The sequence below is a fragment of the Talpa occidentalis genome, unplaced genomic scaffold (assembly GCF_014898055.3).
Source record: "Talpa occidentalis isolate TD23 unplaced genomic scaffold, MPIMG_talOcc4v2.1 talOcc4.12, whole genome shotgun sequence".
Taxonomy (NCBI): Eukaryota; Metazoa; Chordata; class Mammalia; order Eulipotyphla; family Talpidae; genus Talpa; species Talpa occidentalis.
In genome coordinates this window covers 44546074-44562247 of record NW_023601212.1, presented here as the reverse complement: position 1 = coordinate 44562247, position 16174 = coordinate 44546074, and the positions used below count along the sequence as shown (strand labels likewise).

The 16174-nt window shown below is 36.1% G+C and overlaps 1 protein-coding gene across 1 annotated transcript; it reads left to right on the top strand.

Moving 5' to 3' along the window:
• The first annotated feature begins 2972 nt into the window (after positions 1 to 2972).
• Positions 2973 to 3917, top strand: LOC119242211 (olfactory receptor-like protein OLF4). The gene has a single exon (XM_037507962.1). The coding sequence runs from the start codon at positions 2973 to 2975 to the stop codon at positions 3915 to 3917; it is 945 nt and encodes a 314-aa protein (XP_037363859.1).
• Positions 3918 to 16174: the final 12257 nt, after the last annotated feature.

Sequence of the window (16174 nt, the reverse complement as noted above, 5' to 3'; positions counted from 1 at the left end):
GAACATATCCAAGGATTTTTACAGTTTATGATGAAAGAGAAAAATAGAGTTTTTAGGTGTGAATGGCAGGTGTTGAACTCATTTAAAAGCTCTTTTACAAGTGAGGTGTATTTGAACACAACCTGAACTGTACTGAAAGGTCTCGGCCAGTGGTGGTAGATGTTACTTAGGAAGACAGTTCATTTTATTTAATAGGTCAATAGGGATACCAAAGAGTTTTACTTTGCAGTTTTTCATTACCCTTCAGGCTGAATCTATTTTCCATTTGATAGAACTTCTATTGTGAACTAACTATGCAAGTGTTTTGCACAGATTCTTTACTGAGATCTGAGTTTTTGTTAGTGTTTTCGATGGTGCATTTCAAATGAAAGAGTTTCTTTCTACTTTGTTGCTTTGCAGATATTTACTTTATATGTGTATGGATTACTGTGGGAAATATTTAAAGTTGAAATATTTTGTTAGTCATATACCAGTCCATTGTATTGTGCCACTGTAATGTAAACCCAGTGGTTGGCTTTTCTTTTCTTTTTCTTTTTTTTTATAAGATTTATTTATGCATATAAGAACTGGGGTTCAGGCCAGAGGAACAGGGGGACAGTGAGAGGATTTACCAGAGACAGAGCGGGGAGCAGAACAGGCAGATTGACCAAAATACACTGCTGAGGGGAGCAGTAGGTGAGACAAGAAATGCCTGCTGAACCATGTGGCCGACCAGGGATGGAACTTATGCTGCAGTGGCTGTGGATAGCTTCATAGGTTGCGTCTTAACCCCTTGCAACACCAGGTGGGCCTGGCTTTTCTTTTTGAAATGCAGAAACCTCATCTGAGCTTTAATCTTGAAGTATTCTTGAAAAAGTGAACCAGTACATGCAAGTACATCCCAGCCATAGGGCTAGATATGAGCCAGACTGCCTCCCACTATGAAGGATCTTTGTTTCATTTATTTATTCATTTATTCATTCATTATTTATTTGATATTGTTGTTCATTTTCATCAAATATTTGATTTCTCCCCTCAGATGTACTCCCTACAGTTCTTTTACCACCAGGGCACCAGTGAATCAGCACCATAATCCCTCATGTTCTTTCCTCCACCCTCCTTTTTTAAAAAAAGTTTTAGTGGGCCTCCCCTGGTGGCACAGCGGTTGAGCGCTGGGCTGCGAGGCTGCCCACAGCCTCTGCAGCTCCAATTCATTCCCCAGCCCCCAGCGAGGGTCCCACCAAAAAAAAAAAAAAGTTTTAGTACTTCTAGTTATTTATTTATACATAAAAACTAGGGTTTAAGCCAGAGGTTGGGGGGTGAGAGGATTCACCAGAGACAGAATGGGGTGCAGAGCAGGTGGATCTTCTAAAATATACTGCTAAGGGGAGATTCTGGGGAGACAGGAGATGTCTGCTGAGAGACATGTGGGTTAACTCCCTGATTGGGGAACAGGCCACAGTGGTGATAGCATGATAGAGCTGAAACTTAAACCCTATGCTACCAGGAAGGTCACCTGTCCTCTGTTTTGACCCATTTCCCCCCCCACTTCCCCTGCTATATCCCTCAGACCCACAGTTTTCCTACAAGTTTTGTCTTATTGCTGACCATTTTTTCTGTTTCCCTATATTCTCCCTATAATTGAGAGACCATCTGATATTTTTCTTTTTCCTTCTGACTTATTTTGCTTAGCATAATCCCTTCCAGCTTCATCTATATTGCTACATCTATATTGCATCTATATTGCTGCATCTATATTGCTGCATTTTTGATTGCTGAGTAGCATTCCATTGTGTATACATATCACACCTTCTTGAGGCGTTCATCTGTGGGGCATTTGGGTTTTATTCAATATCTTGGCTATTGTAAATAGTGCTGCAGTAAGCATAGGAAAGCAGCTTTCCATTCAAACTAATATTTTTGTATCCTTTGGGTAGATTGCCGGGAGTGGAATCACCCGATCCAGTTTTAGTGCTTTGAGGATCCTCCACCCAGCTTTAGGAGCTCCTTTTTACTGATTCTGCAGACATAGATAACTCCTTGGGTTGTGTGTGTGTGCACATGCTGTGGTGTTAACAGTCATCAGAGCAAGGGTACCTGGGCTATTGATTGTGTTTTAGCATATATGTCATAAGAATTATCATGGAATATATGAATCCAGGTCATCTCTAGACAGGGAACTCCTTTGCAACACTATAAATAAACTCCATAAGATTTGTAGTTGGACAAGGAATTCATTCTTCCTTGAAGCTTCAGCAGTAAGAGTTGCCACTTTACTCTCCAATATATCTGACAGCATTTGTAATCATGGTCCCTCATGTTCATGCACTTTACCACAGGGCTTCACTTTGTGAACTAAAATATTTGAAACAAAAACTTTCCTCAGAACTTCCATACTGTTGGTCTCTATGTCAGGAAAAAAATTTCCCCACAGAATGTTACATCTCTCTCCCCTGTTACTTTGAGGTGCTTGTTCAAATGTCAATCTTGTTTATAGGTTTTGCCAAAATACCCATGAAATGTAGAAGGAAATTCACTTCTCCTTTTTCTTAAAACCATCTGTCTTTTCTGATAGCTATGTCACCATCAGAAATGTCACAAAAAACTTTGGTGGCTTATATATTCCTTCCCCATCAGTGAAGTGAGGGAACTTGTTCTTCAGCATCCTATACAAGTTATATCCTATACAAGTTACATCCTATACAGCATCCTATACAAGTTACAACATCAACTGAGCAATTAATTTATACTTCTGCTATGAAAAAAAATAACTTAAAAACTGTAGAGTACATGAACTCTTAATGCTGGTTAGGGCACAATTCAATATTAGAGGTGGTACTGGGATCATACAGGCGAAATAAAGCCATATACAGAATGCAAAAGCTAATTTATTAAGAGCAAAATACATAGTGCAGCATTCAGAGATGTGGTTAATGAAATTTTGCATGAAACTTTATTTTGTTTTCTTCTTTTCCAGAGGTCATTTCCACCACATGGAAACAGGCAATAATACAAAAATTTCAATATTTCTTCTGGGATTATCAGAGGAACCACAACTGCAGTCTTTTATTTTTGGGTTTTTCCTCTCCATGTACTTGCTCACTATCTTTGGGAACCTGTTCATCATCCTGGCTGTCAGCTCAGATTCCCGGCTCCATACACCCATGTACTTTTTCCTCTGCAACCTGTCCTTGGTAGACATCTGCTTCACCTCTACAATCATCCCCAAGATGCTGCTAAACATCCACACACAGAGCAAGGTCATAATGTATGAACACTGTATCACCCAAATTTATTTTTTTGTACTCTTTGCTGTGTTGGATATGTTTCTCCTGACTGTGATGGCCTATGACCGCTTTGTGGCCATCTGTCACCCCCTGCACTACATGGTCATCATGAATCCCCGGCTCTGTGGACTGCTGGTTCTGGTGTCCTGGATCCTTAGTGCCCTGAATGCCTTGCTAGAAAGCTTAATGATTTTGCGACTCTCATTCTGTACAGACTTGGTAATCCCCCACTTTTTCTGTGAAGTCAATCGGATGATCCAACTTGCCTGTTCTGACACCTTTGTTAATAACATGGTGATGTACATTGCAGCTCTCTTGTTGGGCGGTGGTCCCTTTATTTGTATCCTTTACTCTTACTCTAAGATAGTTTCCTCCATACGTAGAATCTCATCTGCTCAGGGCAAGTATAAAGCATTTTCCACATGTGCATCTCACCTTTCAGTTGTTCTTTTATTTTATTGTACAATCCTAGGGGTGTACCTTAGCTCTGCAGCTACCCACAGCTCACAATCAAGTGCAATAGCCTCAGTGATGTACACTGTGGTCACACCAATGCTGAACCCCTTCATCTACAGTCTGAGGAACAAAGACATAAAGAGGGCCCTGAAAAGATTCTTTGTGAAAGAAATTACAAAAGGGCAGTTGTCATAGTTCTGGTGAAGTGACCATAATTGTAGAGATGAAAACTTCAGATTCAGAAAATGTGACTATTTGGTCAGACTCTGGAAGTAGAATTTGCTCTTTCCATTTATTTCTTGGAATTTCCAATTCTTTCACCTCAACTTCTCTACTCAATTTATGTAGCCCTATTTTTTAAGTTTTCTGCTCTTTGTAATACCCAGCAGTTATTCCTTTTTTTTTTGGTTTCATACTTTCTCATATTTATCCCAACTGTGGTACAAATATAGTTTGAAATTCCCACTTGCCTAATGAAATAATGTGGATTTTATTTTTTGAATTACTGTCTCATTTGTCATATAAGAGACCAAATAATTTTTTTGTTTTACTAAGAGAAGTAAATAAGTTCAACTACTTCTACGGAAAAGTAACTGCAATTGATGACCAAGGCAATTTATGTAATTTTGTATTGGAGGAAATCACAGACAAAAATTTTACATAGTTGTGTACATCATTTCTTTTATATTACTTCCTGCAGACTAACATACAGTCTGTTTTATAGCTGGTCACTGGGTTTTATTCTCTTCATTAAGATCATGTATTCTTGGGCCTCCCCGGTGGCGCAGCGGTTGAGCGCTGGGTTGCGAAACTGCGCGCGGCCTCTGCGGCGCCGGTTCGATCCCCGGCTGCTCCCCGGCCACCGGAGGAGAGTCCCACATGGCGCGCAGGCCTCTCCTGCCGCCCGCTGCTCCCCTCAGCAGTGTACTTCGGTCCTTCTGCCTGCTCTGCTCCCCGCTCTGGCTCTGGTGAATTCTCTCACCCTCCCGTGCTTCTGACTGTACCCAGTGCATGTATAAACAAAAACAAACAAACCAGCAAACAAATAAATAAAGCATGCCTCTATTAAAAAAAAAAAAAAAAAAAAAAAAAGATCATGTATTCTTACCATAAAATTTTCTATAAGATATGCATAAGAAGTATGCATGAGAGACACACTTTTTTAAAATAAATCTTCATTTTTTTTAAAGATTTATTTTTTATATAAGCACTGGGTACAGTCAGAAGTGCAGGAGGGTAAGAGGATTCACCAGAGCAAGAGCGGGGACCAGAACAGTCAAACTGACAAAATACACTGCTGTGGGGAGCAGCGGATGAGACAGGAGACACATTTTGATAAATAGGTTAACTACTATTATTATAGATTCACAAGAAGTCTGCAATTACTCTGCAAAATATTTGTTTGTCATGCTCCATGTCTACTTATTGGATTATGGAGATTGGTGTCAATGTGTTTGAGTTTATACACATGGATGAATATTTAATTGGCAATTCTTTATATTTTTTATTGAATTATCATCATATTTCTCCTTGACGCTTCCAGTGCACCTATAATAATACTCCTTTCTTTGAAGGAAATATACCTTCCCTTATTAGTTTTTCATAACTAGAGAAGGGTGGTAAATGATCATTATTTCCCCTTTACACTTGGGATTCAATTCAACATTTATGGTCAGGAGGAAAGTAAATTCCAGTCTAGTCACCAGCTCATGACACAAACAGTCATATCATTTCAACTATTTTTGGCTACCTAAATATCAATCTAAGTGGAAGTTGATTTTATTTTAGATACAATTGTTAGAAATAAAGTGAAATAACAAAGCAACCCTAAATGTTTTCTTCAAACATAATAACAAATCAAAATGATAGCCAGTGACAGATTTTTATAATTGCCCTCACTTCTATTCACTTGAATTATTGTATCAGTTAATTATTACTGCATAACAAGCGAAACAAATTATTTAGTATAATGGCTTAATTACCAAAGGAGATTGCATGGTGGGGTATTTTTCTGAGCTCTGCTGCTCTCTGTCATGTGTTTTCCACTGTGTATCCCAATATCGTGTTTCTTTTTTTTTTTTTTGGCTTAGTGTCTTTTATTTATTTTTTTAAAGATTTATTTATTTATTTATATAAGAACAAGGGTACAGTCTAGATGTGTAGGAGGGTGACAGGATTCACTAGAGACAGAGCAGGTAACAGAACAGGCAGACTGTGTTTCTAAGACACATTCATGATGTTATGTGAATCATGGTACTCTTCTCCCTTGATCCAATATATGATCAGTTTGTCTCATTATCTTCTGGTTTATTTAAGGAGAGAATCGCATATGAATTTATTTAAATTTGCTTATTTTTGTCTGAATGTATATATGATACTCTTCTTTCTTCCTAGGTAGAAGAGATATCTCTTGCTACTGCTTCAATGAGAATCATGTACTGTGTTTTGAATTCTACTATGATGCATGTAGTGTTGAATATTTTGCTCCTTCTGTGAAATTTATTGGAGAATATTCCATATTAAAAATTGTATATGTTTAAAATGTACAATTTGAGCAACAAAAGTGGTTTATCAAACACTGCTATATATAGCACATATATTCTTTTGTGTTTAATTCAAGAACAATCTATTATCATGACATTTTAATGTAATGTTAAAGTTTGAATCTCTTAATTTCCTTCTGCAGTTAATTTCCTTAGAAATTAGAACCTTAATTTCCTTCTGCAGTTAATGTGGAAATAGTAAATACCGCTGCAAGGAATTTTGCAAGAAATAAAAGAAATTGTGGATTTTGTTGAGCCAAAACAATATTCACAAATAAACTTTTTGTTGTTTTTTGCATTTTTTATTTCAAATAAACTAGCATATATATGTATGAAAACATTAATTTATAGTCCCATATTTTATGTTGAAAGTAAATCTGAGAAAGTTGGACATGATAGAAATATCAAGAATGTACATTCAAATTTACAAATTATAGAATGTAGAATTTTTTTTACAGATTTCCAACTTGTTTTTTGTTTTTATTCTCTGTCATTACTTAGTGTTCTTTGTGACCTTTGGTGATTTATATCTATTTGTATATATTGCATCATCGCCAACTTCCTCTGGAATATATTCTTGTTTACTTCAGATTAAAGATCACTTTTATATTCTGTTCACATGTTTGACTTCATATATCTTTATATATGATACAATTATAGGTGGCAGGGTAATGTAGAGGGAGTCATTTCGATAGTGTTATAGCACTAGAACTTTTTTGAAGTGTAACATTATATTCCAGAAATTGTATAATAATGATCTTCTGCTCAGAGGAGCTGACCTATAAGGACCTGCTGGTACCACTACAGATTCTAACAAATCTTCAAAAAGGAAAGGGAGAGGAAATTCTTCTAAAAACATGACACCAACATTTCTCTGATATTAAAAGCATATAAGGATTTTACAGAAAAAGAAAACTCCAGGCCAATATCCCCAATGAACATAGATGCAAAAATCCTCAACAAAATCTTAGCAAACTATTTCAACAATACATTAAAAATATATTCTACCATGACCCAGTAGGATTTATTAGGTAACACAAGGAGGGTTCAACACCCACAAAATGAAAATTGTAATTCTCACATCAACTAAAAGATAAATGAAAATCATATTATGCACACATGTAGATAAACCATTTAATAAGAGTCAACATCCATTTATATCAAAATCTCTCAAAAATGGGGTTAAAAGGAACATACCACAACACAATAAAAGTCAAAAGTAAAAAAAAAAAAAACTTGCAGTCAGCATCAGACTTCATGGTTAAAAAATTAAGTTTTCTTCTAAGATCAGATACAAGACAAGGATGTCCACTTTGACCACTACCATTCAATGAGCATTGGACCACTATAGTACAACAATTAGGCATCAGAAAGTTATATAAAGAATAAAAAATTGGATAGAAGTAAAATTTATCACCATTTGTGGATAGCACACTCACATGCATAGAAAACCCTAAAGATTCAACTAAGAAATCTACTAAAATAACAAATCACTACTGTAAAGTGTTAGACTACAAATAAACACATAAACAGTTGCATTTCTATACAACATAAAGAACTAAAAAAAAAGAAGAAATCAAGAAAAGGATACCCTTAATAACTGAATCAAAGAGAATTAAATACTAGGGTTAAACATAACAAAATAGGTGAAGGACTGTAAAAGAAAAACTATAAGAGATTGTCAAGATAAATAAAACAGAATAAATGGGAAGATATCATCCATTTAAGGATTGGAAGAGTTAACATTCTTAAAATGGCCATCATACCCAATGCAATATACAGATTCAATGCAATCCTTATCAAAATTTCAATGGTATACTGCAAAGAAATAGAAAACAACATTACTGAAATTAATTCAGACCCAAAATACATTCCAAAAATCCAATGCTTCTGATGAAAACAATGGAGATATTGTGTTCCTAGACTTCAAGATATATGATAAAGCTGTAAAAATCATATGGTATAGCATTTGAATGAAAATGTACACAAAGGACAATGAAATAGTATTCAGAATCCAGAAATAAATCCCAGATTCATTTTCACAATGATTATGCCAAGGAACCTATAGTATATACTAGAGAAGGAGAGTATTTTCAACGATGGCATTGGGAAAACTGGGCAACCACAAGCAAAAATGAAACTAGATCATTAATTCACACCATACAAAAAAATAAATCATAGTGGATTAAAGATTTGGATGTGAGACATGATACCAAAAACACATAGAAGAAAACATAAGTAAAACACTATGATATACACATCTCTGTAACATCTTTAAAGATTCATTCACAAAGAAAAGGAAGTGAAGGAAAAGATAAACAGCTGGGAATACATCAAACTAAAAAGATTCTGAACAGCAAAAGAGACATTAACTAAAACAAAGAGACACCCCACTGATAGGGAGAAAATTTTTGCACTCTATACAACTGATGTGGATTGATCACAAAGATATATAAAGAACTCACACAAGTCAATAAAAACAAAGTAAGGAATCCAGTCAAACAATGGGCAAATGAACTTAAAAGACACTACTCCAAAGAGGAAATGCTAATGGCCAACTGGCATATGAAAAATTGTTCAAAATCCCTCATATTCAGGCAAATGCAAATCAAAACCATTATGAGATACCATCTTATACTAGTAAGAATGGCACATATTAAAAAAAACTAGCAACAACAAATATTAGCGAGGATGTGAAACAAAAGAACTCTACTACACTGTTGGTGGGGATGGAAACTGGTCCAACCACTATGGAAAGCTGTGTGGATGTTCCTCAGAATACTAAAAATGGAACTACATATGACCCAGAAATTAAACATTAATTCAAAAGGATACATCCACTGGTATGTTTATTGAAGCAAATAATAATAGGTAAGACTTGGAAACAATACAACTGCCTAATAATAGATGACTGGCTCAAGAGGATGTGGTTCATATACAAAATCTAATATTATTCAGCAATATAAAAGATAAACTAATGTCATTCGTCACAACATAGATGGAGTTAGACGGGATTATGCTCAGTGAAATAAATCAGAAGGAAAAAGAAAAAAAATGGTTTCTCTTATAGGAGGAATATAGTGGAATCAAATAAAGATCAAAGAAGGAATGATAACAATAAAAAACACACAAAAAAATGAAAGATAAACAGAAAACTATAAATCAAAGACATTCTGTTGGGGGGAGAGGGATCAAAGCAAGATAGTACAGTGATGGTGTACAGGTGAATTGGTGGTGGAAATTCTATGGGGACTACATCTGAGGAAAGAATTCAGTGTAAAAAATGAACAATGATTTAAAATATGCTGTACAGTTTTTTATTAAATCATGGAAAATCAATGTCAATGCCAAAGAGAAAATATCCAAGATCTACAAATAATCCATAAAACATAATATAAATAAAACAATCTTAATATAAAGAGAGCAGGGCCTCCTCTGGTGGCCCAGTGGTTGAGCACTGGGCTGAGAAGCTGCCTGCACCCTCTGCAGTGCTGGTTCGATCCCCGGCCACCAGCAAGGGTCCCGTGTGGTGCACAAACTTCTCCTGTTGCTCCCACTGCTCCCCTCTGCAGTTTATTTTGTCAGTCTGCCCGTTCTGCTCCCTGCTCTGACTCTGGTGAATTCTCTCACCCTCCAGTGCTTCTGACTGTACCCAGTGCTTTATAAATAAATAAATAAATAAATAAATCTTTAAAAAAATTTTTAGAGAGAGCAAAATGTAGAGAAGAACTAAGAAGATAGTTCTAAAAAGAAGACATACACTCAACCAATACATGAATATATACTCTTCTTCATTTACCAGGAAGAACAAAAATCAAAAGCACAAGATACCAACTGACACCTACAGCAATAACACATATTAAAAAGATGAGAAGTGTTGGTGAGGATGTGGAGAAAAAGGAATACACTTATATTGTTGGTGGCAATACAGAGTAGGTCAGTCCTGTGGAAGTAAGTATGGAAGTTTCTCAAAATGTTAAAAATAAATCTATCAGATGGCCCAGCATTTGCAGTCTTAAGTGCCTACTGAAAGAATGCAAAGATCCTAATTCAAAGGATCATGTGCACTCCTGTGTTTATTGTAGCACTATTTATAATAGCTGCATAATGGAAACAACTTAAGTGCCCAATGACAGATGAATGGATAAATAAGATATTGTGCACACATACTCACACATACACTGAAATACTATTCAGCGATAAAATGTTGAAAAATTGAGAAAATTTGAGAAAACTGCCATTTGAGAAAACATGGATGGAATAGATGAGATAATTCTAAATGAAATAAGTCAGAAGGAGAAGACAAATACCAAATAATTTCACACATGTAAAATATAGAGAAACAAAACAAAGGAGAAACCAACTGAAACAAGTCTATAGAATTCTGTCTCTAGAATTAATACTCTTACAGGGGATAAGGGTGGGGAGCAAATGAAATAAGTGGCCAGTGGGCTGTGGTGGAGGAATATGGGAAATTGGTGGTGGGTGTGATGTGATAACATGCATCTGAAAAGGTGTGAATCTGTACCATTAAATTAAATACAATGTTACAAGCCAACATCAACTCTTCAAAAACAAAAGTTTTTTTTTTTTTAAATGATGATCATGAGTGAGAGGTTTTATTCATTGTTATGAAAGATCAGTTACTGTAGCTTATGCTTTATTGCTATTGCCTTCCTGTCTCCCCCCAAACACCAGTTAAAAGCAAGGAAATGGAAATAATTGTCAAGTCTCTGGAGAGACAAAAGCACAGGACTGGGATTCACACTTTCAAATAGCTATCTTCTCTTTTCAATTCTTCCAAAATGTTGAAGATGAATGTTTGTAAACACTTATTCTGAAGCCAACATTTTTCTGATGCCAAAATGTAGGACATCACAGAACCCACCCCTGCGGCAGACCGGGCATGCCGGGAGTGCGTCCCACATCGCCATTCTAGAACAGGGACATTTCTTCAGTAAAGACTGCCTGCAACCTGCAGAAGGCTCCCAGAGGAACCAGAAGAGAGTTGGGAAGTTCGTCCATGACAGGCCCCTTCTGGCCTGCAGTCCAAGTCCAGACGGGGAGTGGGAACCCACGGCTGGGGCAGACGAGGCAAGCAGGGGAGCATGCCCCTGCATTGGCATTTTATGACAGGGACCTTTCTTCAGTAAAGACTACTTGAAACCAATAGATGGCTCCCAGATGAGCCAGAGGGAAGCAGAGAAGTTCACCCAAGATGCCAGCCAGTTCCAGCAACACAGTGTCCCAATGCATACGGCAAATTAGAAAACAGACAGTAGGGAGTAGAAGAACCACACACAACCTAGCAACTCCTCAGGAAAAAAGCACACCACAAAAAGAAAACCACCCCCCAGATTGCAACGACAGTAACTTGGAAGAACTACTGAGACTTCCAGAAAGAGAATTGAAAATTGCCATGATCAAAAAACTGTCAGAAGTCATAAAGGAAAACAATGATAAGGGAAAAATAATCAACGATCAGAAGAATAAAATGAGTCCCTAAAAGGGAAGTAAAAGAAATGCAGGAGATCAAAGAATTGATGGAGGCACTAAAGAACTCTGAGAAAAGCAATGAAAGCAGAATAGATGAAATGGAAGAAACAATAAGTACTCTTGAAGACACAGAAATAAAAAGAACCAAAACAGAAAAGGAAAGAGAAGTACGAAGGAAAAAGACCGAAGAAAGACTTCGGGAACTATCTGACTCCATGAGGAAGAGAAATATAAGAGTTGTAGGAATACCAGAAGGAGAGGAGAGAGATGTAGGAACAGAGAAAATATTCAAGGAAATAATTGAAGAGAACTTCCCAAACGTGAAGAAGGAGCTGAAAATTGATATACAAGAAGCAAGAAAAACACCAAATTTCCACGATGAAAGGAAAAATACAGTAAGACACATAATAGTAAAGCTCCCAAGAATCCAGGACAAGGAAAAAAATAATGAAGCTGACGAGAGGGAAGAAAAAGATAACATTCAAATGAAAACCAATCAGGCTGACATCAGACTTCTCCAAAGAAACACTACGGGCTAGGAGAGAATTGAGGGACATAGTCAACAGACTCCAAGAAAACAGATGCCAACCAAGAATACTCTATCCCGCATAGCTCTCCTTCCTCTATGAAGAAAGAATAAGGACCTTCCCAGACAAAAAGAAACTCTGGAATTTCATTACGACTAAACCACCACTCCAAAAAATACCACAAGAAATCCTAAAGCCAGAACCTCAGAAGGACAAATAACAACGAAAGAAGGATAAAAAAAAGTTACTAAAAGAATAAATAAATAAAATCAAAGGAAAGACAAACACAATGGCAAATACAGATGCTACCATATCAATATTAACTCTAAATTTAAATGGACTAAACTCTTCAATAAAAAGACACAGAGGTGCAGCCTGGATTAAAAACAAAACCCAACCTTTTGCTTTCTCCAGGAAACACATTTAGCTACAAAAGATAAAAATAGACTCAAAGTTAAAGGATGGAAAAAAATCCTACAAGCAAATGGACCAAAAAGGAAAGAAGGAACAGCTATAATTATATCAGATAAAACAGACTTCAAATTCAAAAAGATAAAAAGAAACCCCAACGGTCACTACATTATGATCAAAGGGACAATACTTCAAGAAGAAATAACACTCATTAACATATATTCACCAAACGAAGGATCACCAAAATATATCAAACAACTATTGTCATCTCTGAAAACAGACATCAGAGAAAATGCCTACGTAGTGGGAGACTTCAACGCACCACTATCATCAATGGATAGATCAACGAGACAAAATATAAGTAAAGACACTAAAGCTCTAAATAAGGACCTAGAGCACTTGGGCTTAACAGACATCTATATAACACTAAACCCCCTAAAATGGAGTACACATTTTTCTCAAACGCACACGGATCATTCTCCAGGATCGATCACATACTGGGGCACAAGACAAACATCAACAGATACACCAAGATTGAAATCATACCAACCATCTTTTCTGACCATGAAGGCATCAAACTAGAAATAAACCATAAAAAGAAGGCAAGGAACTCTCCTACCTCATGGAGATTGAAAACCACATTACTGAAAGACCACTGGACTAATGAGGAGATCAAAGAAGAAATTAAAAAATTCTTTGAATTGAAGGTAAATGTGGACACCAATTTCCTAAATGTATGGGATGCAGCAAAAGCAGTAATAAGAGGAAAATACATACCAATAGAAGCTCACATCAAGAAACAAGAAAGAATTCAAAGAAACAACCTAATCTCAAAGCTCAAAGATCTAGAAAAAGAACAACAAAAAAACCCCAAAACCAGTAGAAGAAAAGAAATAATAAAAACCAAAGCAGAAACAAATGAAATTGAAACTAAAAAAATCAATCCAAAGGATCAATGAAATCAAGAGCTGGTTCTTCGAAAAAATCAATAAAATAGACAAACCCCTAGCCAGGCTCACAAAGGAAAAAAGGGAGAAAGCACAAATAAACAGGATCACGAATTAAAGAGGAGAAATCACAACGGACACAGAAGAAATCAAAAGAATAATCAGTAACTACTATGAACAGTTATATGGCAACAAGTTCAACAATCTAGAGGAGATGGACAAATTCCTACAACTCTACAATCACCCAAAGCTAGATAAAGAAGAAATAGAACACATAAAAGACCAATTACAAGCAGCAAAATTGAAATGGTAATCAAAAACCTCCCCAAAAACAAAAGCCCAGGACCTGATGGATTTACAAATGAATTCTACCAAACATTCAGAGACGAATTAGTGCCTATCCTTCACAAACTCTTCCAAAATATTGAGAAGGAAGGGACAATACCAAACACGTTCTATGAAGCCAGCATTACACTAATACCCAAACCGAACAAGGACAACACAAAAAAGGAAAACTACAGGCCAATCTCCCTAATGAACACTGATGCAAAAATCCTCAATAAAATTTTATCTGCCATAATCCAACAAAGTATCCATAAGATAATTCACCACGACAAAGTAGGATTCATTCCAGGGACACAAGGATGGTTCAACATCCAAAAATCAATCAACGTTATCCAACACATCAACAAAAAGAAATATAAAAACCATATGATAATATCAATAGATGCTGTGAAAGCTTTCGACAAAGTGCAGCACCCATTCATGATAAAAGCCCTTGAAATTCTTGGGATACAAGGAACATACTTTAACATCATAAAGGCCATATATGACAAGCTTACAGCCAGTATCATTCTCAATGGTGAAAAGCTGAAAGCATTTCCATTAAGATCTAGAGGGGAAGGATTGGGGTCAGAATGGGGTGTTTGCATTTGTATGGGGGAATATAAAAATAAAATAAAATAAAATGAATATACTAGATTTAAAAAAAAATCACTATAGATTAGACTATAAATTTCCTGGTATGCTCAAACTAGAACATTTTATAGAAAAGGAAACAGTTCCTGAAAGAACACATGATGTGATCAGTCATATCAGTAATTACAGTTGAGTTTGTGTCAAATTACAAACTGGCCGTCTATGTTTGTCTGAGTATTTCTACAAGACTCGATGACCTGGAAGCTTTCATTCCTAAATTAATCATTCCGAGAGGGGTATGAGACCTTGCATAAGTGACACAGACATGTTCCATGAGAATCCATGTGAGGCCTGGTTCTAGAACCTCAGAGGAAGGAAAGTGTGTGTTTTATAGGAGACTATTGCATACCCCAAAAAGCACTGAATCTAGCTATTGAGAATGGTACCATCCCTCACTCTTTCTTTCTTGATTGCTCCCCACCAGTCCTATTAAAGAAATTGAAACAACTTTCTTTTGAGGTTTTCCTAACAAAGAAATAACTTTAGACATCCTAAAGAGCAGCAAAACCAAATTTTGGAATCATTATTCTAAGATCTATAGATCTATAGACACATATATTAGAGTAAGTCTTTCTCACAGGAAAAAAAAAAAAGATCTAGAACAAGACAAGGATGTCCACTCTCATCACTGCTTTTCAATATAATCCTGCAAGTCCTAGCCAGAGCAATAAGACAAGAGAAAAACATACAAGGATTCCAAATAGGAAAAGAAGAATTCAAACTATCACTATTTGCAGATGATATGATAATATACATAGAGAACCCCAAAAAGTCCACAGAAAAACTAATTCAACTCATCAATCAGTTCAGTTAAGTGGCAGGATACAAAATCAACATGCAAAAGTCAGTAGCCTTCCTATACACAAACATTAAAACCGAAGCATAAGAAATAAAAAAAAATTCCCTTTTATTATCGAAACAAACAAAAAAATCAAATACTTGGGAAAAAATCTAACAAAAGAGGTAAAGGACCTATACAAAGAAAACTATAAAACACTGTTAAAAGAAATAGAAGAAGGCACAAAGAAATGGAAAGACATCCCCTGCTCATGGATTGGAAGAATAAACATTATTGAAATGGCCATCCAAAAGCAATATACAGATTCATTGCTATTCCAATCAAAATTTCAATGTCATTCTTCAAAGAAATAGAACAATTATTGATGAAATTCATATGGAATCACCAAAACCCCCAAATAGCCAAAACTCTCCTGAAAAAAAAAAAAAAGAAGGGAACGGAGGCATCACACTCTCAGAATTCAAACTATACTATAAAGCCATAATCATCAAAACTGCATGGTATTGGAACAAGAAGAGACACACAGACCAATGGAATCAAATAGACAACCCAGAAATAAACCCACAGATTTATGGTCAACTAATCTTTGACAAAGGAGCAAAGACTATGCATTGGAGCAAAGAAAGTTTGCTCAATAAATGGTGCTGGGAAAACTGGGTCGCTACATGCAAAAGAATGAAGCTTGACCACTACCTCACACCATACAAAAAAATCAACTCAAAATGGATTAAAGAACTAGACATAAGACCAG